General features: G+C 44.1%; 2 protein-coding genes across 12 annotated transcripts in view; one reads left to right on the forward strand and one right to left on the reverse strand.

Moving 5' to 3' along the window:
* LOC147757549 (uncharacterized) overlaps positions 1–12468 on the forward strand; it is a 69387-nt gene extending 56919 nt beyond the window's left edge. The window contains exons 1-3 of one of the 5 annotated variants that reach the window (XM_086981084.1): positions 8482–9202; positions 9409–9546; positions 12177–12468. In XM_086981084.1, the coding sequence (XP_086837210.1) occupies positions 9034–9202; positions 9409–9546; positions 12177–12199 (330 nt within the window). In that variant the 5' untranslated portion in view covers positions 8482–9033 and the 3' untranslated portion in view covers positions 12200–12468. Of the gene's footprint in view, positions 1–1799; positions 4076–8479; positions 9203–9408; positions 9547–12176 lie in introns of those variants that run through there. The other 4 variants (XM_086981083.1, XR_015321914.1, XM_086981086.1 and 1 more) reach the window with 4 other exon arrangements.
* LOC147757548 (uncharacterized) overlaps positions 1–26528 on the reverse strand; it is a 145123-nt gene that overhangs the window by 68193 nt on the left and 50402 nt on the right. The window lies entirely within an intron of this gene.

The raw sequence follows: 26528 nt of genomic DNA on the forward strand, positions 1-26528 counted from the left end.
TATAAAAACAGAAGTAATTAAAACTCCCAAAAATAGGGAGCAAAAAAGAAAACATGTATTAATGGTTATACGTTACAACGAGTATATATATATATATACTTGTTGTAACACGGGTATGTCTAATCCAACACAGAAAAGACAAAAATTAACAACAGCTAACCATAGCTAAAACACAAAAATTACATAAGCAACTATATTGCGGTAACAGTGGCGTTAGTTTTTGAGCTTCCTGTTTTCCTCGTTACCACCACTCACTAAGGTGTTAGTAGTACACACATATACTCTCTCTCTTCCACACGCATACTATATAGTTGTCCTAGTGTTTTTGAGCTGTCTACGTTTAAGCATTTTTTAAGGCATATATGCGAGGCTGTCAATAATATTAATAATAATGGAAAAGCCGAAGTAATTATAGCGGGCAGACGGACGAGGACGCACGGACGGATCGACGGAAACGGCAAGTCTGGCTGGGATCCATGAACGTGGCTGCGGTTACTTAAGCAGTGGTAGTTATAGGCTACCTTCCTTCCAATTAAGCAGAGATGCGGAGTGTATCGCTAAGAAGTTTCTCCCTCAGAAAAGTCTGCCCGCTCGCAAGTAAAACACAAGAGATCCACTGTACAAGTATTCTGAACGTTGACGTTATATGTGACTTCGTGTCGCGTCCGATGACGCACACAGTGCGCCGTCGTATCGATTACGAGAAACGATTCGTAATCCCATAGTGATATCATCTCGTTCGCCATGTTTGTTTTAAGTAATTTACAGAATCCGAAAATGGGTCTTCAGTCACCTATTGTAAGCTAGCGTTTCCATTTACGATTTCTCTTCCGGTAAGTGGCTGAACAGTCAGTGGATCCTCAGATACGCAAGATTTGTGTGATACTCGTCTGAGGCAGAAAATCCATACAGTTCGGGAGCGGTGTTACAAGTGAGAAATAGTGGCACAAGCTCCAACCTGCCTGCCAAGTCTGTCTGAATAATCGTTCAAAATAATTGCAAAAACATTTTTCTTAACGGCAAAAGAAAAATCATATTCGATCTATTATAGATCAAACAAGGTTCGAAATAGGCTGCCGCCAAGCAGCCGTATACCTGCGCATTTAGACTACGTGTTTAAAATCTGCTCTGTTGCACAGTTTTGTCTTCTCAAATTGTCTTCGTTTCTGTTGAACCGCTGATCTGTTATTAGCGGCATTAAATTTATATTAGATTTGCTGGAGAAGTATCGAAAATTTACTGCCGCTGTCAAATCTGTCACAGTACCGCATTAATTTCCTTCATTGAATTACCTCAAAGCAGTTTGTATTATTAATGGGTGATGATAATCGGTACTCTAATAATAGGTTTGTTACGGGTTGTTAGAACCACGGACACGCACCCCCGAAGCCTGTTCAATACGCACTCGACAGCTCAGGCCGTAGAATTCGCGTATACCATTTGTAATGCAACAAACACTGCGTCTAGCATTGTTTCACGCTCCGCCGTACCAAATCGCCGTACATATCCTAATCGATGACGGTTAGTTTCGCCGCTGCCGCTGCCGCTGCCACTGCCGCTGCCGCTGCCGTTGACGCTGTCGCGTCTTAGAAAGCCGTCGTCATTGTCTTTGTCGTCATTCAAAGAATGAACCTGCTGGCAGACATTCTTTGCTAGTTACCTCTACATTCTTATTATTATTAGCCGATGGTCTGGTGGGGCAGCGCCTTTGTATTAATCATGTTGCTGGTGGATCTGGCAACGGGGTGGTAAAGGGTATCGGATCGATCCGCCTCGATCCGCTCCAGCCTGGTAATGTATCATGCTCGCATTCCGAAAAGACTGTCGGACAATCAATAATGGGTTACATTTTGGAAAACACTCAACAACAGGCAAAGCCTTTTCTCGACGGTGGGCCTCATTGGGTTGTCGTTCATCATACAAAAAAGGCGACGCACTAACGAGATACCGGCGGCGCTATCCACGCTTGTTATATTCCGATCTATAATGGCTGTCGATTGTCAAACGAAAAAACTACAATCATCTTTTAAGCCGATGACATCAAAAATAGCAATAACTAAACAATAAAAAATTGTTAAAGCGAACGAAAATTCAAAAAGCAGATTGTGCATTTGGTCGTTGCAAACGTATAGTCCCGACCCTCCCATGGCGTACAAGTGACCGTATGGGTGTCGCAGTCATTATTAGTCATTTTTAAACCTGTAAAAAAAAGTCTATCATCGTGAAGCAGAAGCAGTGTTTAGTATGGCGGTGTCCTGCTGACTGACGAACTCTAGCTAACTAGTGCAGTTCTCTTTAATGTCAGTACTATCACAATGTTTTTAATTTGTTTCTGGTCCTTATTTATGTGGCGGCAGACGCCCTTATTGATACATCAATGAGATCTGTCAAGGGTCAACACGCTGCTTCCTGCTTGCCGAAATAGCAGCTTTTAGTCCTTACGAGATGCAATGAAAAGCTATCTCTCGAAGCTTCCGATATTTCGATCATGGTAGGTTCTCTATTGCCGTTTCGAACTGCTCAAGTCTGCGTCTATTCCAGGCTATAAAACGCAGGATTAACAATAATTTTATATTAATCAGACAAAGATATCGTACTAGGCGGAGAAAGGCAGCCAGTGCTCGAAAAAACAGAACATTTTGTGTGGTGCGTGACAATTATAGTATCAATGAAGTTTCTGTGAGAAGTTATGTTTGTGCCCCGGATGAACTTGATCCTAGTACTTAGAAGTACTTAGAGAAAAGCAATAAGCCGAACGACGGATGTGATGGATATATAAAAAAAAAAAAAAAAAAAAAAAAAGCGCAAGCTTGAATCAGAGACCATGTAAGTGGGCGTTACTGCAAATGACCAAGCGACATTTGACGGCAGCTAGCCCTGAGCAGATCACGCGTGTTTGCGAAAATGATGCGGAATTAATGTATCTTCTGAAGGATATTACTCGATTGGTATAAGAAAAACCTATTCATTGTTAACTCGTTATAATCAAGATGAACGTTTAGTAACGAAACGAAAAGTTATACCCTTATATATCATCGTGCTTGACCCATGAGAACCCCAACTAACCTATATGCAACGGCTGCATACTGTGTCGTAAAAATGCCACTTATTTATCGGTTTTCCTGTTACCGCACATATTGTCGTCACTTATATATAGCTGACCAAGTCAGATTTATCCCAGTTCGTTTTTGTATTCTCTAGTCTAGCCTCTCGTAGATTTATAGATTTCGCTCCGTTATGTCCGACGCTCGGGACGGCTCTCAACATGAAGCGAACATCACTCGTGAAACTGTGAGGGAAGCGTCTGCCGTGCGACGGTTACTGAACGAATCAGTGGTGTCTGAAATGAACGTACGAAAAAAAGAACGTTCACTCACCCATACGAGTTACTACATATAGCACTATTATATTGAATCTATCCGTGGCAACAGCAGGGGCTGAAACTGATGCCGTCGATGTTTGAACTCAAAATACGATGCCAAAAAGATACTTAGCCACGGAGACAATTGTCCGGACAATTCAGCGGTGACGAATCGTTGTTGTTGCTGCTGCTGCTTCTCTACGACAAAACTTGTAGTGAGCGTTCCGCTATAGTATGCATCTACATACATAGATTGTATATATTATTATATTGTAACAGAAAACGCGTTACAATGACGGCGATAGCGAGAATACGCCGCGGTGAATACAACACCAGATGGAGAGGAAAGACGCGTCGCTCAGCGGCAGCAATGGCTAACCGGAATGAAAGAGTCATCGCAGTCGTGGCCGTCTCTCTGTTCGCTCCTTCATCTCCTGCGTGTCATTCGGTACGAGTCAAGCCGTACTAAGTCGAGATGAACTTAACGAACACAGGGCGCCGTTGAGATACAACGATGGATTCCGCTTGGCGCCATCACTCTTTGGAATCTACTGTGTCACTACTGCTGGGGACGGCAAGCCACCTTCGGGGAATCGTCCTCGTGAGTCATCGCGGATCGCGCGTGACCGCCTCATTGCCATGTATGATAACAGGCGGCGCTGTCGCCGTACAGCCGTGGTGTGACCGTGGCGTCAATACCGACGCGTTAAATGTGTATGTGTAGCTTATAATCATAACAGCAATTATTGTTTAATTATTGTAGTAATAACAATGATGATTAGAACGAATGTGACGCGTACTGATCTTTTATAGTCGTTAAGGTTTCATTGGGTCGTTCGTTCCTTATCAATAGATTGTTGCTAGTCGTCGTGGAAATCCCTTCCACCCTGTCAGGAACTACGTAATATTGTTATTAACTTGTTTATTGAAATCCTAGGCTCTCGTACCCGAGTACAGAAAGACTGGCTGATCTATGTGTAAAAAGCGAGCTGACACTTCGACTTATTATATGTATACTTCGACGTATCATTTCAAGTTTGTTATGACTGAAGCTCCCAACTACGCTCACATGCTGTGCTTGCTCAAACACACAGCTTCGTGCGTTTGTTAAAGGCGGTTGTGCGCCAAACGGGAATTCTAGGGGTCTCGACAAAAGCTCTGTTTCGTCGGATAAATTTCCTCTTCGCCGCTCTTCTCGATAGAAGCTTAGCTATAGCATGGCCATGTCTTCTTCTGATTTGTTCAACAGAATGCAAATGAGGTTGTACTTCCGCTTTGCCAACGCCAACAATACCATAATGTTTCTCCCGAACAGATAATTCTCAATACCGGATTACTGAGGTGCTTGAGGCTGTGCAGGATATATGTGCATAACCGTAAACGAGGTGCAGTCATGTCTGAACGATTGTCTAACAGTTTGGCTCAGGCCATTAATACTACCAATAACAAATGCAATTCATTTTAGTTAGGACAAGGAGCGCATAATTAAATAGCATGGTCGGACCTCGAACTTTTACTCTGTGTAAACTCATGAATTTAACGATTTTCCATACTGAGAGGGCTTCGCAAAGCGAAATACTGCCACCTAAAAGAACGGTGTTAAGGTACAACTTAAGTATAATTCTTTTGTATTATATAATCAATATGTTACCAAATTAAAATAGTAGTAATGGGTATTTTTTAATGCAACACTGGCAGTGTTTTGTTTGTTCGAGACGCTGCTAGATTAAAATAACACATGTGTGTAGCGTAAAGGGTACTAGACAAACTAGGAAAATTCAATATTATTAATTCAGCTATTCCTCTGACACTCTCGCAGTACTTTCCACCATGTCGAAGCGTGGTTTTCACTTTTGTCCTATGCCTGCGCCTATATCACGTTCTTTCTCTAAAAAAGTATCCGCATTTCTGTCCTGCTACCGATACATGAACACAACGACACCATTTCATTTTTGTATTACAGATAAGAATTTGAATTTAAACTGTATTTAGGGCAATTTGTCAAAACAGTGCGCTGAAACGCGTTTTTTTTTTGCCGCGTGATAAAAAGATTCCCGAGAAAGATTAGCTCGGACATGTACGCCAAGCAATATTCATGGCGGAATTCTATGAATGATCGAGTGCCGAAGAAACGATCGTAGAGCTGATAAAGTTGATAAACATTTCTTAAGAACAAAAAAGGACTGCCTTCGAGCTGATTGCGTACCTACTGGAGACAAGTACATTACTAACATGCTTTTCAAATCAAACAGATAGGAATTAATGGGCTCTATATCTGAACAGCTCGCTCATAGGCGCCATGTTTAATAAAAGAAGTAATACCTTTTTTTTTCCACAAATTTTCTATTCCAACTGTTTCTTTCGTTCGGGTAACTAGAAGAACATCTACTAGAATTGCGTCAGCCTTTTCCAATGTACCCATCGAACTCGAAACCTAATAATCGTAGAGAATTGTCCTAGCCAAACTTTTTCAAAGGCGCTCTAGAGTGGCAAAATTTTCAGATTTCTAAAAAAATTGTTACAAAAGCTTCTAGTAGCAATCACCAGCGGACCGTCGCCATGACGAGTTTGATTCCGAGTCAAGCTCCCCGTACACGTAAGGATTCGTCGGCGGCATAGCAACGCGTGCCAAGTTCACGGCATGCATCGGCCGCCATGTAGCACTGTAAGAGAGTTCTTTGCAGAAAGGAAACTCAAAGGAGAAAAGAGCGAAAGCATTTATCGCACCGATATGGACAAGTAGAAAAGCGGCCCAAACGATATGGTGACTGAGCGAGACACAAAGTGCGTATGTGACTAGGTAAATGACCATGTTTGTATGCCCAGTATAGATACTGTTGATCGTGTTCCGAGATACGCAGCTCGCGAGAAGTGCCGGTCGACGGCAAGCACGACGCGCTCGATTCGCCTGTTGTGAAGTAGAGAAAAAAAACCGGAGCTTCGGTGCAGATAGCCGAAAATGAAGTTGTGAATATGAGCAGTATCGTCACGTGGCGGCCTCAGCTGCGTTCGCATTATATAGTGACATATAAACGACATGTAATGAAATCAACAAAATGTTTTTGTTATGTAGGTACCGTACAAAGTTTTGACAACTTTCATTTTTTATGCCATTCAAGATAGTTGTTGTTTGTTGCAATTTCGAAAATGGCGTCCCACCAAAAATAACTCAAGTGTATGGCTGAAAAGGTCCGTGTACATTCTCTTTTCTTTAAATAGGTCCGTTCGATTTTCAGGTTCAAACCCAAATACACCGCGACGAAGATTCTCGGCGAAATTCATACTACCGTTAAGACTATAGCTGTTTCAATTCATATCGTAGAACCTTAAAAGTATCGTTCGGGATGTTTCGTATCGCAGTCCTTTTCCTCAGGCTGATTTCTTCTGCCTCACGGCGCCGATATGGACGCGATGGTGAAGAAAAGTTCTAGCTCGCTGTCACTTCAACGTTGGCTGTATCGGTTCTGCCATAAGAAACCATCTACAACCATCAGGCGGACAGAGTCGAAAAGTAGGCATCTTACAATTTAATTATTAAAGGAAAAGGCGTGTGTTTATTGGTTAGCTCCTCGAAGCTCAGAGTCAGTTCCAGTGTGTTTCTTTGTACGGGATTGTTACACGGAACAAGAAGTGGATTCGGTACGACAGCTGGACAAGGCAACGCTAGTAGATGACAAAAAGTAATCCTGCCTAGCGATTTAAAGTGAACAACAAAACAAGGAACAACAAAACAGGGAGTTAATTGTGTCCTTAGTTAAGCAGCAAAGACCTCGTCCACTGCTTTCTTCTTGCACCTGACGAACGTATAGTGACCTTGTGCGGTCAGAAGCAGTGGAAGCCGCGCTGCGTTATGCTCAGTGTCGTTCTTCAGTAGGAAAGCAGTAGGCCATCGCGCCACCGCACTGGGAACCTTACCACCACCACCACCAGAGAGTATAAGGTCGGAAGTATCATGGCTTAATTTTTCTGCTTTTCTTCCTCGACTTCGATATAATGTAAACAACGTTTAACTACTAACTTACTATTTGCACGAATAAAGCTTATTTCTTTGTTGACCTTAAATGGGGCGCGGATGATTTGATATCGCCTCGATAACTACAGTTCGTGCTATAATTCGATAATTTCGCGTTCCCGTTTTGCCGTGAGATCCGTATTTTGAAATACTCAACATGAGATCTCTGTTAGCTAACAGAAGCAGAAAATACTGAATCAGGTGGACTGACTGCAGCGAGACCCACCGTTTGAGGTGCGACAGTTATTGTATTGGGACCTAGCAGACCTCAGCATCGTTCAATCGACAATAAACTGTTAACACTGTGGTGTAATTTCACACCAATAGCAGACCCTCATTAAAACACTCCATAACCCATTATGTTCGACCTATGTCCACACGATTTCTTCTGCATTCCATCTGAAGGATGTTCTACAATTATAGACATGTTACCTTATTTCTATCGAAGTTTGCGTAGCATAGTTATATTATACGTTCCGTCTATGTAATGTTATGCGGTTTTCGTATTCTTTCTTCTGCTTGTAGACCCGTTGCCCCGTCGCCATTTTCCACCCGCCGCCATGAGTTACAAATGAAAATCGTTGCCAACAAGCTTCGGAACGTTGCTCCGCTTGTCCCCCTTAATCGTCTCTTTTTTTCTCTCCCCTCACCCCAGATTTCATTCATTCTATCAGTGGCACATTTCGAGTGTTATTAGTGATACAATTTCCACGAAGCGTGTTGGCAATAAATCGTCCGGTTTAATACACCGCCATCTCTTCTGCAACGCACTACGATCGCATTGCCCCGTACGTATTTGATTGATGTCTGTGTACGGCTTGGTACGTCTTTTTCACGTTTCCCGCGTTCTCCGTCATCGCTCTCGTGACAATATATATGCAGCCGCTACGCTGGTTACTTGCTGTCGTTCCAATTCGATATCTGTATGCTCATGTTAATTTCTTGACGTTTATACTGCGCGATTTCTGCACAGCCGGCTCCTAGCGGCTGCTGTGGTCACAGCAGCGGCATCGCAGATATCCGACATTTGGTGCTTGGTGATCTCCAATCGTCGCCTGACGCTGGCCGTCATTGGAACACGATGACAGTCAGCGGCCACAATGGCACAAAAGCTGTTTCCAAAGACATTCTAGAGCGTTCCATGGCAAAAGCAGATAGAGAGAGTCAGAGGGAAAGGGTGCTACGTTAATGCTAGTGCTAAGCAACGCGCAGCACCCGAAGGATAGCAGCAGCAGCAGCAGCATCAGAATGGAAAGAATCATAATCACCATTCGCGCTAGCAGCGGCGGCGGTGACGGCGGCAATGGCATTCGAGCAAACATCAAGCCGAGCTATATACCCAGAGGCACTGAGATGCATGTGAGCACGGAGAAAGAGGTGTAACTATGTATTGATTCTTACCGTACACAAGAGTTACACAGTTTAGAAACTCGCTTTCAAATTTTTTCCTACCGCCGCCGCCGCCATCGCCGTCGCCGTCGCCGTCGCCGTTGCCGCCCCTTTTACCACCAACAGATCGATAACGGTGGCTGAGACTAGAGACAAGTAACAAACGCGCAATGGCCGCTTCAAATCGTTCTGGCTGTAATGATATCAATGGCAATTGTGGTAGTGGAAACTCAGACGATAGCAACTTCGACAATTAAGCGGTGGCCGACGGATGCCCATCGGTTACTTTGCTTCTCTGTTTTTGCTGCTTGAACGACCTGAGGGGTTAGAGGGCGAAAACGGCACGCAAGGATCAATCCGACCGTGCGAGCAGAAGCAAGTCTCCGGCTCGCCATTGAGTAGACAGCAACAGCTGGATTCATCGTTACTTTGTTTTAGATGTATGTATACACAGTGCATTGTTTGTCGGCCTCTGTGTGGGTAGTTTGCAAAGTTTGTTTTATAGAATTTGTTTAATCGTTTAAGGAGACAACACAGGGTAAAATGGTTCACGGTTGAGCAAATTCTATGACACTGATAATTTTTAGTCTGAGGACACTGAACATAGAATTATCCAGTGCTAAACATCAGATGGGCATCATTTCAGCGAAGTCTGACGATGTGTGTCTTATGTTGCCGTCACAACACTGGGCTGGATATGCTGGGTCAGTACAAATGCAGGGACTGTATCTATCTTGGGCACTAGACACAATGAATTGGAACTCTTCAGCGATTCTAAGATGTGGTACGTTTTGCATACATATTCTGTATGATACGAGTTAAGATGGCATTACGTTACATACATGTGAGTTTGATCAGAAATTCAACTCTTATCTGTTGAATACATTAGCTAAAGAACGCCGTACCACCCTTAACTATCATGTGGAACATATATATAAGTAAAATATTTTGTACTTTGATCGATGAAATTACAATTTAAACTTTGGCGGCATTCTTTCATATAGGAATGTACGTCTACAGAGGAGACGTACACCAGCCTAAATTTACATTAGTACATCCACTTTCATCACCACCACCACCACCACCCCCTGGGGTTTTTTGCTTCGGTTAGTTGCTTGAACTCGGCACTCTGTAACTCTCCAAATCAAACGATGCGTTTACTCTCAGAAAATATAGAATCTGAATAATTCTGAAATGTTAAACGTTCACGTCCTGATCATTTTTTATTTGGGTCAAACCTTCAATTTAACCCTTTCGAAGACGCTCAACTCTATAAAATTTTATCCCAATGAAATCTCGTTTTTACTAGTTCATATCAGTTATCCGGTTGGTCAATTTCGAACAGTAGAAACCGATATGTTGTTTACTGTCTTAGTAATAACAATAATAACAGATGAACGCTGTCACGATATGATTAGCAGAAGGCAGAAAAAAATTAGCATATATTAAGATATCTGTAACCAATGATGGTGAACGATAGATGCTATCGTTCATCATCGTTTCCATTCTTCTACGGTAGCTCTGTTTGTTATTAGCACTTCGACCACTCGAGCGCCAGTTGGACGTAGATGTAACAGCAGTCTCTTGCTTTCATCATCTTTCTATTCAATGTTGATGCGATAGCGACATGATGGGCTAACAGGCAACGCATCGCTATGCTGTGTTGTAGTCGGACAAAACGGTCTGGTTTGACCTATCTTTTAGTTGCGCGCCCGTCTTGCCACTAGGGTCGCTGGGTAACCCCAGCCGGCTTGCCCGTGTTCTACGGCCGCTCCCCTCAGCCCCCTTGTCCTTTACAGCTACTGAAGTAACAGCTGCTCTTGCTGTTGTCGTCGTCCATACGAATGCTATCCTCTGCAGTTTTATTACTAGCGCAATTGAATCATAGTAATTTAAGTAGTATTAGCGGTAGACATTGCGGTCTCCGTCTCAATGCTGACTGAATAGTGGGTGGCGTGTTTGTATACTAGATTTGAGGGACACGTGGGGGTTTGGGTTCGAATCCGCGCATGGACCGTTGCAGTTCGTTCTGTGGCAGAACGGCGAACGTCGGAACGAAACGTAAGAGTCGAAACGTATCGATTAGATGCCGCAAGCTGTGAGGAGCTGCCGCCGTCGTACCATGGCTATTGCTGGTGCTACCATCGCTACCAGTGGTGCCAATGACGTCCCGTCTCGTTTCGAGCGGGCGACAGCGAAATCACCGAGAATACCACATCGGTAACGGTCCCTTTTTTGCTAATTCCGCTGGCAGCTGAAGTAATATCTAGCGTAGACCCACTGCTGCTCCAATAATAACAACCGAGTGCTGATGAAGAACAAAAAGAGCTGATGAATAGTATCAGCATCAGCTTTACTGTAGAGGCAGTGGCGGAATCAGCATAAATGAAATGCCAGACAGATGAACATGAACGCCAGCCGGCGGGCCCGTAAATCAACCAACAAGTTATCTCACTGCCGAATACGTCACCCATTCTGACGTCGATGTTCACCGCTGGAGCCGTCAATGTTGCCGAGGGAGGCAGCCGTAAGTAGCGCCGGTGACAATGGTTGCAACAAGCCAATTGCAGCTACGACCCGCCAATGATACAGCGCACGATGCTGATGATATCACTCCGACAATGATGTGGATGGTAAAAAGTCTGCTACGAAGGAAGCAGCAGGAATTGGGCTGTTGGGTTTGTATGGGAAAGGACAGCATATGTCTTAAAGAGGTCTCATCGCTTCGACAGGTAGCCTTCGCAGTTAACGATTAATCAGCAGTTTATTGGCAGCAGAGTCCGCTGTCAACAATAGCGGCGGCGGCGGCGGCGGCGGCAGTCTCTGGACAGCAATGTAACGTCACTACTCCTACCAACAAGTTTCTGGCTACCATCCTCATTGATGCAGTTACCCTTCATTATCGGCGCTATCATCAGCGTCCAACAACAGCTGTGAAAAACCGGTTAAAAAACAAACTTCCGATCACTACTTTGCTACCCTAGCCAGCACGCTGACAGGACGTCATAATAGCAACAGTGTTAACAACTACTTTGCTAGCGTTCGAATACTGTTACTATATCAGTACGAGGCTACAGTGACCATTATTAATGTTTCTGGCACTGCTACTAGCAGTATGCTAGCTGGTTCTGTTCAAGTTTAGAATCTGAATCGGGTAAAATCCGGGTAGTAAACGCTCTATGGGATGGCTGACTGACTGGCGTACATGCTTGTGGCTGGCGTCCATAGCCCCTCCCAAGATAGCTCTAGAAAAAAAACTTAATTTACTCCCTTTTGCTGCTGTTGTGGCAACGGTTACTCCTGTCGCCCGCTGGTTAGAACGGCAGCGGCAGCAGTAGCAAAAATACCACGACAGCTCTACCTTTGTCGTAACCGCGTTCTCTCTGACATTTCTGTTTGTTTGGCCGCTTGCAGTCCCGCCCCAACTACGACTATGAGGAAACCAGTGAATTCGCGGACGATTGAAGCATGGTGCAATCGGGCCGCCAGGCCAAATCGTACCGCCACGGAGTCGCGGAACTACGGCCGAGACGGCAGCGGAAGGTGGCGCTGTTCCGAAGATAGCGACAACACGGATCGATGGAGTCATGGTGGATAAACGTACAATACGTGCAAACGTAACGATAACATGCGTTTTTTTAAGTAAACGCAATCGGCAATTCTAAAAGTGATGATAAATAAAGTAATGCATATTTCGTACTTTGCACACACTGAGGTTATTATACATAACAATCTGCATTTAAATAATCTATATGCAAAACATGTTCCTGGGAACATTACGAATGCCCCGTAATACAGGGATGTATAGAGGTATTACATGAAGTATTTGATCTGTGAGGAGAAGTGCCATGCGACAGTGAAGAGCTTCGTGTTCGCTCAGTATTAATGTATGGGCTACACTAGACTATTAGGCCTAGCCTTGGATGTCCTATCGCTCTCAACATGCAGTGATTCTAATCGTTACTTAGAGCGATTACCGCGTGTATCTTCGACTCTAGATCAGCTTCTATTAGCAAATGTGTCTACGGCTCCAGACAGCGGTGTTACAGCGTATCAACGAACGCCAGCTGCATAAGGATAAGAGCATACGTCCCATTACAGGCGATTGTTCATTGATTCACTCACTTACTCACACAATAGTTGATTGAGTATAGCAGTCGCTTCGGATATAATTCCCTGCTGCTGCTGCTGCTACCACCAACGGTGCGACGATTACCGATAACGTTACCTCGCGGGCCAATTCATATTATATAGATCGGTACCGCAGTAGCTGCTTTTTGCAGTATTGTCGTTTTTGTCTATCGCTTCAGACTTTTCGATTTTGATTTCCGACCCAACTTGGTGATGACGGGCACCGGTTCTTCTTGCCCGCTCATCCCGTCTGCTTTACTGACATCAACCCCCTACGACGACTGCTGTTACGAAGCCATTAATGACGTTGATGCGACAGCAGTCATCAGTGCTGCTTCTGTCGCTGGTGCCATCAGCACGACGAGAATACGAAACGTACGCTGCATTAATTCACAACTCGGGCGTCGTTGAAGTGTATCGACATTGACACCGCCACCGCCGCCGCCGCCGCCGCCGCCGCCGCCATCGATTGTAATAGCTACAACTTCATCAAAAAAAGACGACGACAAAGATTATTTCACAAAGATCGTTCTTGTTTACCGCTGCGACGGGTGCTGCTGTTTCTTTCGCTGCTTCACCGTACCGCCATATCATCGGCATCATCATTATGGTTTACGGCAGCATTGGCTTCTTACCAACATGGACAACAACAAGCAGCGGCGGCGGCGGCGGCGGCGGCGGCGGCAGCGGCGGCGGCGGCGGCGGCGGCGGGCGAAGAATCCATGAATGGGCGTAGGAGTCTGTCGGCAATGAGTATCTGTAGTGGTTGTGTAGTAATGAATGGTGACGCCGGCCATTGCTCTATCGGCATACCGTAACCAGGGTCATCTCTGGCGCCGCAGTATTTCTGCTAACGCTATCATTACTAACTAATACGAGAACTGCCAACAGCCAGCCGTGTATGAGTCAGCGAATGAACAATTGCAGCCGGCGGCGCCCGATTTCGGCTCGGCAGTGGCGTTAAACAGCGACGTAAGCGTCAATCGACAGACGACAGCCAGCGCAAGTATAACCAAGGAGACAAGAAGAAGCCGCAGCTGTAGAAGCGGCAGCGGGAGACAACACCAACGAGATCAGCCATGGCCAACGACAACGAAATATTGATCACACTGTACTATTAACGCTTGTACTAGTGTCGCTTTGTGTGTGTTACCGAAGACGTTGACGCTCCGCCTGCACTACTGGGTCGCCGCAGCTGCTCCTGCTACTTCTAGTAGCTTGACGTATTTCAGTTACTGCAGAACGTGCACAGATGGTACCCTCGTGTGACAGTGATGATGTATGGCTTCTGACGCGGTAAAATGCTGAAAGATATGACGACTATGAGTGCAAGTTATTAGTTACAACGGAAAAAGTAGGCATCCGTTGTTTTCGCTATTGTTGTAATCATAGGAGAACAAAAATAGTGCTCTTAACGGTCCGGGCGTCAACATGTTGATGAGGGAGGTTGGTTAGCTTTGTAGTTCTACGTAAACGACGCGTTCTAGTTGATCTTGTTCGGCCGAGGGTGGGCAGAGTGAAGCGCTAGAAAAGAGTGGCAAATATCAAATCAATAGCCAGAAGGACTCGCGCGTAACTAGGCATCTGTCGCAGTCATCGCCTCTTAAAGTCTCTGATGATTTTACAATTTTATCTTAGTTTCATCATTGACTCAAGCACCTATTCTTATCGATACGACGCTGTCAACATCGATAATGTGTTTTTAATAATAACAATAATTATAACAGTGATTTAATAGCATGTCACGGCTATAATAAGGTACCTATTCTGTCACTGCACTCGATTACGTAAGTCTATCCTTATCAAAGACACCCAGGCTGTGTAACTAGACGACGAAATTCAACACGTTTTCGGTTCACTATGTTCGTGACATGTTACCACTGATCTCCGGCTGCGCGCATCTGTGTGGACGGGAAACACGGGCACTTCTATTACAAAATACCGTTAAAGAATTCCTATGAGCAAGCCGAAGGTGTTGAAGCTACTCCACCTGCGGTCGAAACAGGCCATTATTTAATAGAGTGAGATAGAACGAAAAAAAGGATCGCCTCTATTTTTTGTCTACGAATATCTGTAGTCGCGAGCTTTAACTTCTATCATAAGCCGGAAGCTGGTATTGATGGACGTCCGGGCAGACGAATTGACATTACCACCCTTAAAATTCACCCGTTTAAGGTCAACGAAAACGCTTGTGATTAGACGAAATGACGGCGGCCTCCGGCAAAGCCGTAACAATGGACTGTCACCATTTTCATCGCGTTCGCATTTTTCTTTCCTCCAGCTGTAATAGCAGCTGAAGACAGGCCGCGACGACGGGAACTTGGTCACACGCCAACATCAGCGTGGCAAACGCTGCTGCAATACAAACTAGACCTAGCAGCTACGATTAGAACAATAATTACATAGGCAAAAGAAACTATAACATTAACATCAACGCCTTTCAATCGTCTGAGCTTCAACGGCTTACGAAGACATTGGCCGCGCAGACGTCCATTCCACAATAACTATTGATACTCGCGGATAACAAGCGGATGAAACAGGTCTAGGCCTGGCCATCAGCAGGCGTCGCTCCGCGCGCTGACGCCACCGATAGCCACAAATGACTAGGTAGACAAGCATGCGAATTCAGTTCGATTCGACCGAAAACATAGTTTATAGTGATTGATATGGCATTAATTATCCCGGGCGGATATTGCACGTTCACAGAGACTCCATACATAGGCTAACAGAGGTAACAAAAGTAACGACATGAATGCATTAGGAAACCGGCAATTATTATTGTTCCGCTACGCATGCGTGTCAAGAGGGGAGAGGAGGTACAACGAAGACATTAATATAATGTTACATTATGGCTATAGTTACCCTCGTATTGGCGTCTGCTGATAGAATGATAAACTAATAATGCCTATAGCAGACGCGAATATATGGCCTGAAACGCTACTGCATGTGACCGAATTACACGGACCAGCAGGGTAACCCTACAGATTTCGATCTGATCGTTTTCTGGAGACCTGTTCAATAGACAATTAGAAGATTCAGCCGCTGTTCTAGGGAGTTTAACAATGTTTCGAATCGTAACGGGAAGGGTAATGCTACTGAAGAAATGGACGCTTGTCGGTGCTCGTATCGCACTAGGTGAGAGCAAAGGTTACACTTGTCAATACGGATTAACCGGACCCACGTAACACAAGTTAAGGTACCCGTTCACACGCGTTATATATGTAGGGAGATGGAGAGAGAGAATTAGATATGTCCTTATGCCATTAACGTTGTTCTTATGTAGCTTTAGCGGTTTATAATGACATCGTAAAAGCACAACGTAAAGTTAAGGGGGTTCGGATAGAAATATGGCAAACAATAAGCTCTCGATAAATAGTCTAAGGTCGATCAAGGAAAAAATGCTCTCAGCAAAAGTACGAGCGTAAACAATTCGAAACGCTCTTAAAAAATATCAATATCTACGCTACAAAAAATCAACGCTAAAATCACTGACTTTCCAATTTTCCTATATATCCTAGAATCACAATGAAAAACAAGGCGGCGAGAATAGACCCTGACAAGCGTTAGTCCTTTTAAAAATCACAGTAATACAATGAGCGTGTAAAAAGAACAAAATAGCAACAACGAGGAGTGCGCTCATTCATAAAACTCTTTCAATTCGTTGCAATAGAGAAAGAGCGACAGAGAAAGAAAGAAGGAAGGAAAGTATTGAACGAGCTGTTTCGTTGTTGACAATAAGCCTTGGGGCTTCATAACGTTTGCCTCTGAAGTCGTCTGAACACTGCTACGCAAGCTATGAGATGCGCGCTCCACCATACATACATACATACGTCTACCTCGAAGTGATAGTAACCTGGATTTACTATTTCTTATAGAGATTGGGCGTGATGGCAGAAATAAGAGAGAGAGAGAGAGAGAACAATAAGCATATGTATGCTAGGACATATAAAGGGTGCCAGTCATTAAATGGTAGACTGTAGTATTTTGTTTTTGACAATAAGATGGATCGTCTCGTCAAACAGATGCACTGTTTCGTCACCGTTATTCGATGTGGGATGAGTTAAGTTCGTATGGGACAAGGTCAATTTTTTATTTAAAAGACGAATTTCGCCTGGCAACTTCTATGGGGTTATGTCGGGCAAGGTCGAATGTTTCGAGATTTTCTGATAACACTGTGATACAGCCCTTCAATACTCAAACAAGTTGGGTTTTCTCTATACGTATAGCGCCACCTAGAGCATGTTAGCATACCTTTAAGTAAAGCTGTTGTCTCATTATAACCCCTTGCTAGAGAGAAGAAAAGCGTAAAAAAACACGACACAGTAACGGCTCTTATGTGCAGTGTTCAAACCAGATTTTTTAGAAACATTTGGGCCGACTCTCCCGTGTACCCGGGCTCGGGTTCATGGTTACTGTTACTGGCATAACTGACTGTGTTCGCTGTGACCTAGGTTACCAATGTGTTTATCAATGTGTCGCTTTTCACTCGCTGAAAAGCTCAAGAAAACTAATGGTAGCGACAACAATACTACACTAGTGTGATTTTTTCTTTAGTCGCGAGGGGACGAACTCGGTGGTGGTAGCGACGGTAGCGTGACGGGAACTACGATTCTACGCCCCAGCCATCGTTGGTATCATGTTCTGTCCACCCTCGTCAACGGGTTTCTCGATTGTTGGCGACTGTCGACCGATACGGTTCGGGGTAGACCCTGGTGACGCCGCCACCGTGATCGCACCGTTGAACAAGGGCCGTCAACGTTCTCGTTTTTATTGTCCTAGCGCGTCATCGGAAAGCAGAGATAATGGCAAAGTTAAGATGAAGGCGCGACAAGAAACAATAGATAACGATGATGATGGCGACGTTGCCAGTGCTGTCGCCGCTGTTACGGGTACCTGTCAGTGTTTAAGGGAGTCGACGTCCTGCGGAGGCCGAGCGGAAAGCGGACGAAGCGCATAACAGTTGGCTAGAGAGACACCGAGGAAGAGAAAATTGCTGAAAATTCATGTGTAACGATACTTTATATAATTTATGTGTGCGCGATATTGAGCAGTCATTGTAAACATCTCCGATGGAGCTACAATGCAAACTGAAAATTAGCTTGAAAAATGATAATGCTTGATCGTTTTACGGCCGATTGTATAATATATCAGCCAACATGATCGTAGTCTTGAGTTATTTTCAAGCTGATTTTTTGCTAGTTTTTATTCGCTGCTGCTGCTGCTGCTGCCGCCGCCGTTGTTGACATTTGCCAAGGATTACGAAATGGCATGGTTAAGCCGTCCGGCCGGCAGCCATCCCTGTCGAACGACAGCCCTTCGTGAGTCGAAAGTTAGTCCCGTTGCCTAGTACTAGATCCTCTCATATGCTTGTATTATTACTGTCATATTAGTGTCGTGTAAAAAAATTGAAGGATTATACATAATTTGGGAATTCATTCTATTTACTTACGCATACCCATTTCATGCCACTAACTCAAGGAGCAAAGGACCCACCATATCGTCGTCTGTGGTCAAAATAACATTATAATATTTACCCACGCCAACCACAGCAAGGTGTAAACTACATAAGACCAATGCCCACTATAAATCCATCCGCAATCTACGAAACGCCGTTGTTTATCTGAAAAATTCGATAGTTTTGAGCAAATCAAAGCAAACGCGTATAACCTAAATAAACGAGAAACGCTTTCATTGATCTGTGTGCAGCTTGGACAGCGCACGTACACGTGTTAATGTTATTGATATGTGGGCGTGCAGCGATTCCGAACGATACGTACCGCGTCGTCCGGTATGGTGACGCTCCACGCCAAGGGCCGAATAACGTTTTCTAGCATTTACAGTTGTCTTGCATAGGATTTATTATTGCATTAGAATCAGTGTACGCGAAATGGTACGACGTCAAAGGCAATTGCGTTGTGAAATTTATAACAAACGGCGAGTTTTTGTATGATTTGTGTGGCTGTGTTGACTATAGAACATATGGCCGAAATATAGTTCTCGTTTTTTGTCTTTTTCCTTGCTGAATTTACCTGCACACGCATGGACATGAGCGTGAATGGAAGATGATATATGGTCATAAACAGACGGCGTCTTCTATATTATGTTCATCGCTAATACGGTCTTGAGAGTAACAAAGTATCAAGTAGAAATACGTATAATAGACAATTTCAACAAGACACACGTCTATGCAAGGTTAAAGGGGCCTAGCGACGATAATGAGAGTTGGCAGTTACGTTCAGCTGCAGTCAACGATAAAACGACTTCGGCCGTTCGTCTCAGTGTCTGAAATCTTTCAGAGTAACAATGGCACTCGATAATTTGAAATCATGAACCCGCCGAAGTGCACTGACGCAGTAAACTTTTATCTAAATTAGAAAAAAATAATGTAATGACCGTAAATTGCAACATGTCTTCAACATAATGATGATAGTGATAATAAAAATAATTGCTGAGCTAATTTTTATTATTTATATTTTAAAAAAACGAGAGAGCTGGTTCAGCTGATGTTGTTAGCATCTTTATTTGTTCGAAAGGCACAATAATCTCGTCCATTAGATAACTACTAGCGAAAGTAGGATGAATCGTATTGTAGGTAATTCTCTGTAGACACTATACGCGCATGTATAGCCCAGTAGAGGCAACGACCTCGCTAAATCCTTACGCTTCACATATGGCTTCGGATTAAACTTACTTCGACGTTAAAATATTGTACCGGGCTTTTTTCTTTGAGAATCACACACAGGAATGCATTTGTTTTCCGTTCTTTTTTTTTTTTTTTTATTTCCCTTATATTTCACCTTACTTATGAACTCCACGTCATCTAAATCTCTGATAGGGCGTTACGTTTATAAATAATGTCTGGTATAATACATTACAGAGTCATGCGTATAATTTAATTTTTCTTCTCACATCTCTGATTTCACACATCGAGCTTCTAGACTGAGTCGGCCTTAATGCCACGCGACGTTACGAGAAGCAAAAACAGGGTACTGCTATGCATGTACTTTATACGTCAATAGGGACTAAGCCCTAAGTTTTAAAAATCTCGTACACTTTTTAATCTTTGAAAAAGCCATATCTGGCTATAAGTTAACTAATCTACAGCTGGACATCGCAATTTATCAAAGAGTTACTACTGTTGACATGCCTCAGAAGCATCCCTATTGCTTCTGTCTTACCGGTTACTTTTTATATGAAATGCCGTATGGCAGAGGATGCCTATAAGACAAGCAGAGGAAGGGCAAGTTACGCGCCACTAGAAGACGAAATTTAGCTCATATAATAAGTACTTTTGGACGCTTTTTTGAAGTAAAAACTCCCATTTTACTCCGAGAATTTACTCCAAGAAAAATTAGTTTAGAAGAAAAAATAACTTTTAGCTTCGGAAATTAACGTTCAATGGACACGTTTTTATTCCTCGAAGGTCGCAGTACTGCCAAGATTCATTAGAGATTAGTCAGGAAACACCAGGTGAAGGTGACAGAGATAAGGGTGTTAAAGGTAACCAAGTAAATGATTAAATGTCGATACCTAAAAACAGGAACAGGTTGCCATAATCAAGGCGGCAGGTGAACGGAACTAGGAGAAGGCACTTTTCACCGACAGAAGGTGCTTTGTCGGTAAAAGATGCCGTCTCACCTGTTACGCATTACAGCAGTTATAACCGAAATTCCGGAAATTGTGCAAAAATGGGTCTCTGTAAATTGGCTCCAGGCCAATGGGAAATGAGTGTGGCGTATTCCACGTGTAATTTGCGGTACTTTAAATAGCAAAAAGCACACAATGGCACACAGGGTCGCCAGAGACAAAATATAATTCAATCTCTACTGCGTCGTTCTGAGACGAAATCAAGTGCGGTGGCAGGTTCGGACTAAAGGTGATGGTGGTAGTTGCAATGGACATCAGGGCCGTCTGCTACCATGAAGTATTTGCCGGAAATCGAACAATGCATGCATGCGGCCCATAATCTCGAGTTTCTCAAGTGTTTCTTGGATTGTTGGCACGGCAATTGAAAATGCGCCAGACATTATCGCTTTGCCATAGTTTATTTCCGGAGTGAGCGAAGGGATATCCGACATTGGGCTTAACTCGCTTATTCTCCCAATCCAAATACTTACGGGGCTTGCCATGTTAAAGCATGCTGGTAGTGCAACCGGTAAACAAACATATTTTATTTCGAACCGTGACAGATAGAGAAATTACATGTGGTAACGCAAGCGGTAAATAAACGTCGGTTAAAACAAAAAAGTACCTCAAATATATTAAAAAGTCATAACTAATTCATTATTAAGATTAATTTATATATATAATTAAAAATCCACCGGATTCGCTTACAGTAGTGTATGCCTCTATTCGGAGCCGTGCTGTCACGTTCCAATTGTCGTTTGTTGTCGTAGTTGTTGTTGTTGCAGCTGCTGTTAGTATTACCGTTCCTTGTTCTCTTCTAAAGTCAGCGTGACTATAGAATGGCTTGCCATGCCATATCGCGGATACCATGCTGTGCTCTATATCAGTGCGTTCCTATCTGGCTGCGCATTCGTCACCCTCACAGAAGAAATTCGCATACTCGTGCAAAGAGCTCGGTTTTCAGTTTCTCGTTCGTTTCCCCATCTGTCCGTGCATCTCGCCTCTTTCAGGCCCATGTGCGAACACGCAGCGGCAAGAAAAGAGACAACGCTAAAAAGCCTCTTGAACGATAGATAGATATATAGAAAGAGTGTGCAATAGCAATCGCGGCATTAGATGACTACGTTAAAGCGATGTGAACGGGAATGAACGGCGAGAAACATGGAGTCTTCTATCTACATCTGAATGGTAGTCAGAGCACTGTTACTGTTGTTTCGTTATAACTGCCTCTTCTGCCTCTAGGACTTCTGCGGACGCCGCTATAATGCCTATAGACTTGTCGATGGTAATGGCAGTGGTATTATATTGGATTGTTGAAAAAAGTATTTACCGATTTGCTAATTATGTGGCTCTAAACGCACATCTAAGGCAGCATGAGTAGGCGTTGATTTCGTTTGAAAGCTAAGATCTGACAGTAGCAGATATGCTAACACAGTTTGAATGTCTTCATTTAGACCACCATGAAGCACTTCGAAGATGGAGTGAAATTTCCGCAAGAATTTGCTATATTTTACAATTTTATTAGGGCAAAAGCGCAAGTTCTGCCCAGTTCCATAACATTTGTTCAGCTTACGGTCAAAAAGTGCTGTCGGAAAAAAGCGTCTGAAGATGATTCTGTCGCCTTCGTTCTGGAAACTTCAACGTAAAGGATGCTCCTGCTAATGGTCGATAAACTCAAAAAAGTTGGACGAGACCAACTTATGATCAGCCATAGTGTCGCCAACGAAGTAAAGATACACCGTTAAAGAGTTTTAAACCATTTGAAGGGACCTACCGACAACAAAAGCTCCAAATCTGGGTGCCGCATGAACTGATGAAATATAGTTTATTCGATTAAATTTTCGTCCGCAAAACTCTAAAGCGTCTGCTAAATGAAGCTGAGAACGGATAAGAAAAACTGGGTTCTGCAATTCGTGCTAAAGCCCAGATTGGCGCCAAATAAGGTTATCGTATGCGTTTGGTGGACTTCGGAAGAAGGCATCATGCATTATGAGTTGCTGCAGTCTAGCAAAATGATTGACTCGGACCTCTGTTGTTAACAATTGACAAGACTTTAATAAAGTCATTGAAAAGGGTTGAGCGGAACTACTTTGCAGAAAAGGCCCCGTCTTGCACCACGGCAATGGCAGGCTAGACGAATTTCTATTTACCCAACAAAAATCGGAAACATTTTGATAGGAAATTCTGACGGATAGCCTCGATCTGGCACCGCCAGACTATCTTTTGCCATTCTACTGATAAAGTTAATTAATTCTATAGAACTTCTTTGGTGGAGTTAATATGATTTTAAAAAAATCGTTGGTTACATTTTTTCGCCCAGAAACCATAGAAGTTGAAGTTCTACGGCGACAGGTTTATGGTGTTGTAAAAAAAAGTGTCGGAAGGTCATCAATCGGCGCATGGTTTAGTGATAACTTTATTTTAAAACATTAAAAATTCTTGCTTTAATTTTGGTTTAGTAGTCAATATTTTTTTCGACTACCTAATATTATAGTAGAACTAGGAGGTATCGATGATGGGCAGCAGTATACAGGTGGGGTGTTTAAACTATTTTTTTAGATCTGTCTCGTATGGCCGGCATTGTTTGCCCCACGAACGCTGTCGTCAGCATTGTTACTGATGCAGGTACCATAACATTGTGACTAGCCTTTACTTTTTCAGTAGTTCTCTGCATTATCTATCTGAATATGTGTCTCCGAGTTTTGTGCACGCGTTATTCATGCGATGTTTGTGTGTATGTATGAAGGTATGTACCCCGGTGTGCCTGTCTGTTTTAATGCTTGTTCCCGCTGAGAAACGCCGCTCATGGCCCATGCCCTTCTGTTTTTTTCGTGTCTCTCGGTCTGTCTGCCCGCCTGGCTATTTCTCTGTCTATATAACTGTGTTGATGTGAATTTGCGTGTTTATACGTTTATGTAAGTGGGCTTGCATGTGGCCTTATTTCTTTATGTGTGTCTGCCTGCTGGCGCCGCTGATACGTTCATGTGTCTGTAGCTCTTTTCTATGTGACGCTCTCTATATGAGAAACTGATTCTGGTTGACCCTGTGTGTCGGCAATTGAGTGACAGCAGCATCAGTGACAGGTGTGGGAGCAGTAGCAGCGCCGTTGGCTGTGCTGTTACTTCAGTTCCGACAACGGCCGGTGATGCTGTTGCGGCGGCAGCAGCAACGACAACACCGACAGCGGCATCCATTCCCATATTTTGGTCTTCGGCGGCGGCGGCGGCGACGTCAATGACAACGCCGGCACCGTTTACGCAGCAACAACAACAGGCCAGCATTAGCGACAACAGAGACGCACGTAACGAAACGTCCGTTCTTGTTCGTTGCTGCCGTTGTTCACAGTAGTAGCAGGGCGATAGCTGCATAGGTTGGCGCTCTTCCGCGCGGTGTGCGAGCCGACCACCAGCGCGCCTCAGGCTCCTTACGCCGCGCTTACGCAGACTTACGAGACTCGCCAAGGCTAGGCCGTTGCCCCTTCAACAGACTGACTGTTCCCAGCAGCAACAGCAGTAGTGGCATTAGGAGCAATGGCAAATGCATCGGCGGCGGCAAGAGTAATAGCATCGACAACACATGCACACACGAACACAGCCAGGGACATGGAGAGTAAACGAGAAGCGGCGCGGCAAAGTGCGCGAAGAAGTGAAGAAGCGCCAAGAGCTCGTGAGCGAGCGATTGAGTGAGTCGTTCGTCGGTATCGGAAGCAGCGGTAGCTGCAGCAGAAGGTTCCGAGCACAAAGCAGCAGCGTCAGTGCCGACGAGCAAGTCTATCTATGTATAATATCGCAACGGCCGCACCGACGATGGCGACGGCCGTGATGGTCCTATTACTGCTACTATCAAGGAGTGCGGAAGAGACCGGAAAATCGATGGAGGGCATGGAGAGTTAAGAAGACGACAGACAAAGAAATGAATGAACTTGGGCACAAAACAACAACAGCAGTGACAACTGCAACAACAACAGGAGGAACCACGATGGCTGTAGATGTATATCATTTGCTATAAGACACTCTGTGAATCCGGTAGTCTCTCATGTGATGTCGAACACAAGCAAGCGTTGTTGCTCTTGTTATCTTTGTGTTATTTGTGGTGATTGTGTTGTGGACTATTTCTGGCTATTGTGACTGCCGTTGCTATTGGGTCTGGCGAAAATTTGCTATGATTCAATGTTTTGCGATAAATACAAATATGGGTAGATGCCAATTCTCCAAGTATGTCGGGAGAGGATACCGAGAGCGTCCGAAGGATACAGTTCACAAGGAAATTTACACAATTCAGTGTCCACTGTAAATTTCTGTTCCTCTAGCGAAAGACTTTGGCAATTCTTCGTCCTTGGTATTCGCAATTTTCCTTGTATTACGTGCATCCTTCCCTATTCTAAACAATACCTACTGCCAATGATGATAAATAGGATAACGATCCTTGAGGAGAATGTTGCAGTTGTTGGTATTTAGTAACAGATCTTTTCGGCAGTCACACTAACAGAACATAGTTTGTCTTGTTTAACAGTCTTATTCAGTGAGTTCGAACATTATGTGAAAGACCCGGCGTCTAGATCGTCTAGCGTATAGCCATCCGTAATATTACATAAGTGTACCTTGCTTAAAGGAAATTCTACTTCCGACTAGAAATCAAAAAATTCGATTTTTTTTTATCCGTATATGATGTATAATTTAGCTATTTTCGATCCAGACCAGATTAAAGCGCCATTTTAAATCGTCTAAATCATTTTCGTGTTGCTTCTAAAGGGCTCCGCGTATACGGTTACGCGGCAACTTTCGAAAAAAATGTCAGTGTTTTTCTGAACACTCCGCTAAGACCACTGCGATTGCCGTCCGGAGTATTCCACTACCGTTACTATTGAGTGTAAGTTGCTCACTTATGTTATCGTCCAGTGCAGTTATATGGGGGCAAAGGGGAGATACACACATTTATAGTTAATATCAAGCAAGTTAGCAGTTAATAGAGCGTCTGTACCGCTAGAGCCTCGCATCGATAAACACCCACATAAAGTGTTATAGGTATAGCACACGTTTTCTTGAAGAGTGTACGCTTTTTTTGCCTTGCTGTAAGCCTTATTTCCACCCTCGTTCTCTTCATTCTACCCCTCAACCCCGTATGGTCGCTCCCGCTTGTAATGAGATGCATTAGCTTTGCTCGCCCGTTCAGTTTTTAAAGCAGCTCCTTTCCTGCTTCCGTCTATCCTGTTCGGTGCTATTTTTCCTTAGCATGATGCTCTGGTGTAGCAAACCAAAGATCCTAAGCAATCGACAGACATCTTCCAGAAAGAGTGCCTGTTTGTATTCTTGGACAGCATGTGTGTGGAACACATTGTCGTCGTCATCAGCATCGACGACGTTTTCAGCAGATTCGGAGACAGCAATAGCTCGAATTCGCGTTTTGCTTGTTGTGTTGTTCTTGATGACCGTTGTGACAGCGATGCGCGCCATTTTATGATCGTGTGGCGACGACGTCAACGCGTCTACGATGACCAGCATCGAACTGCCATTCCAGGCATCCAACTACTATTGCTATTACTCAATGCTATGCGATGCAAAAGTGCATCGACGGGATCGGATTCGGGATCGTCGGCTTGATCAGCATCACTGTCAGGTTCATCATCATCATCACCATCGACCGTTCATTCCGGAGACCTTCGTTTTTCTTCAGCGGACGACATAAAGCGTATCATATATAGTACGAGCGGTAGTAGCAGACGTTCCAGTACACCAAGGGATGGGCGATTCGTCGATTGGACGGATCGTTGAGCTAGCCACTCAGCCATCGGCTCGTTGTCGCGAAGCGTGCTATGGTAAACGCAAAGCTTAAAAGGTGTAATTTTTTGGAGCAGACGTAACTGCGAGAACGGCGGCAAAGATAGCTATTTTACTCTATATACTTTTCGATCGAGATATCTATCGCTCACGTTGGCTCATGTTGTCGCCCGTCGACTGGCCTTCTCTTCGCCGTTACCACCGCCACCGCCGCCGCCGCCGCCGCCGCCGC

The sequence above is a fragment of the Varroa destructor genome, unplaced genomic scaffold (assembly GCF_002443255.2).
Source record: "Varroa destructor unplaced genomic scaffold, Vdes_3.0 BEIS01000002.1, whole genome shotgun sequence".
In the NCBI taxonomy this organism is placed as follows: Eukaryota; Metazoa; Arthropoda; class Arachnida; order Mesostigmata; family Varroidae; genus Varroa; species Varroa destructor.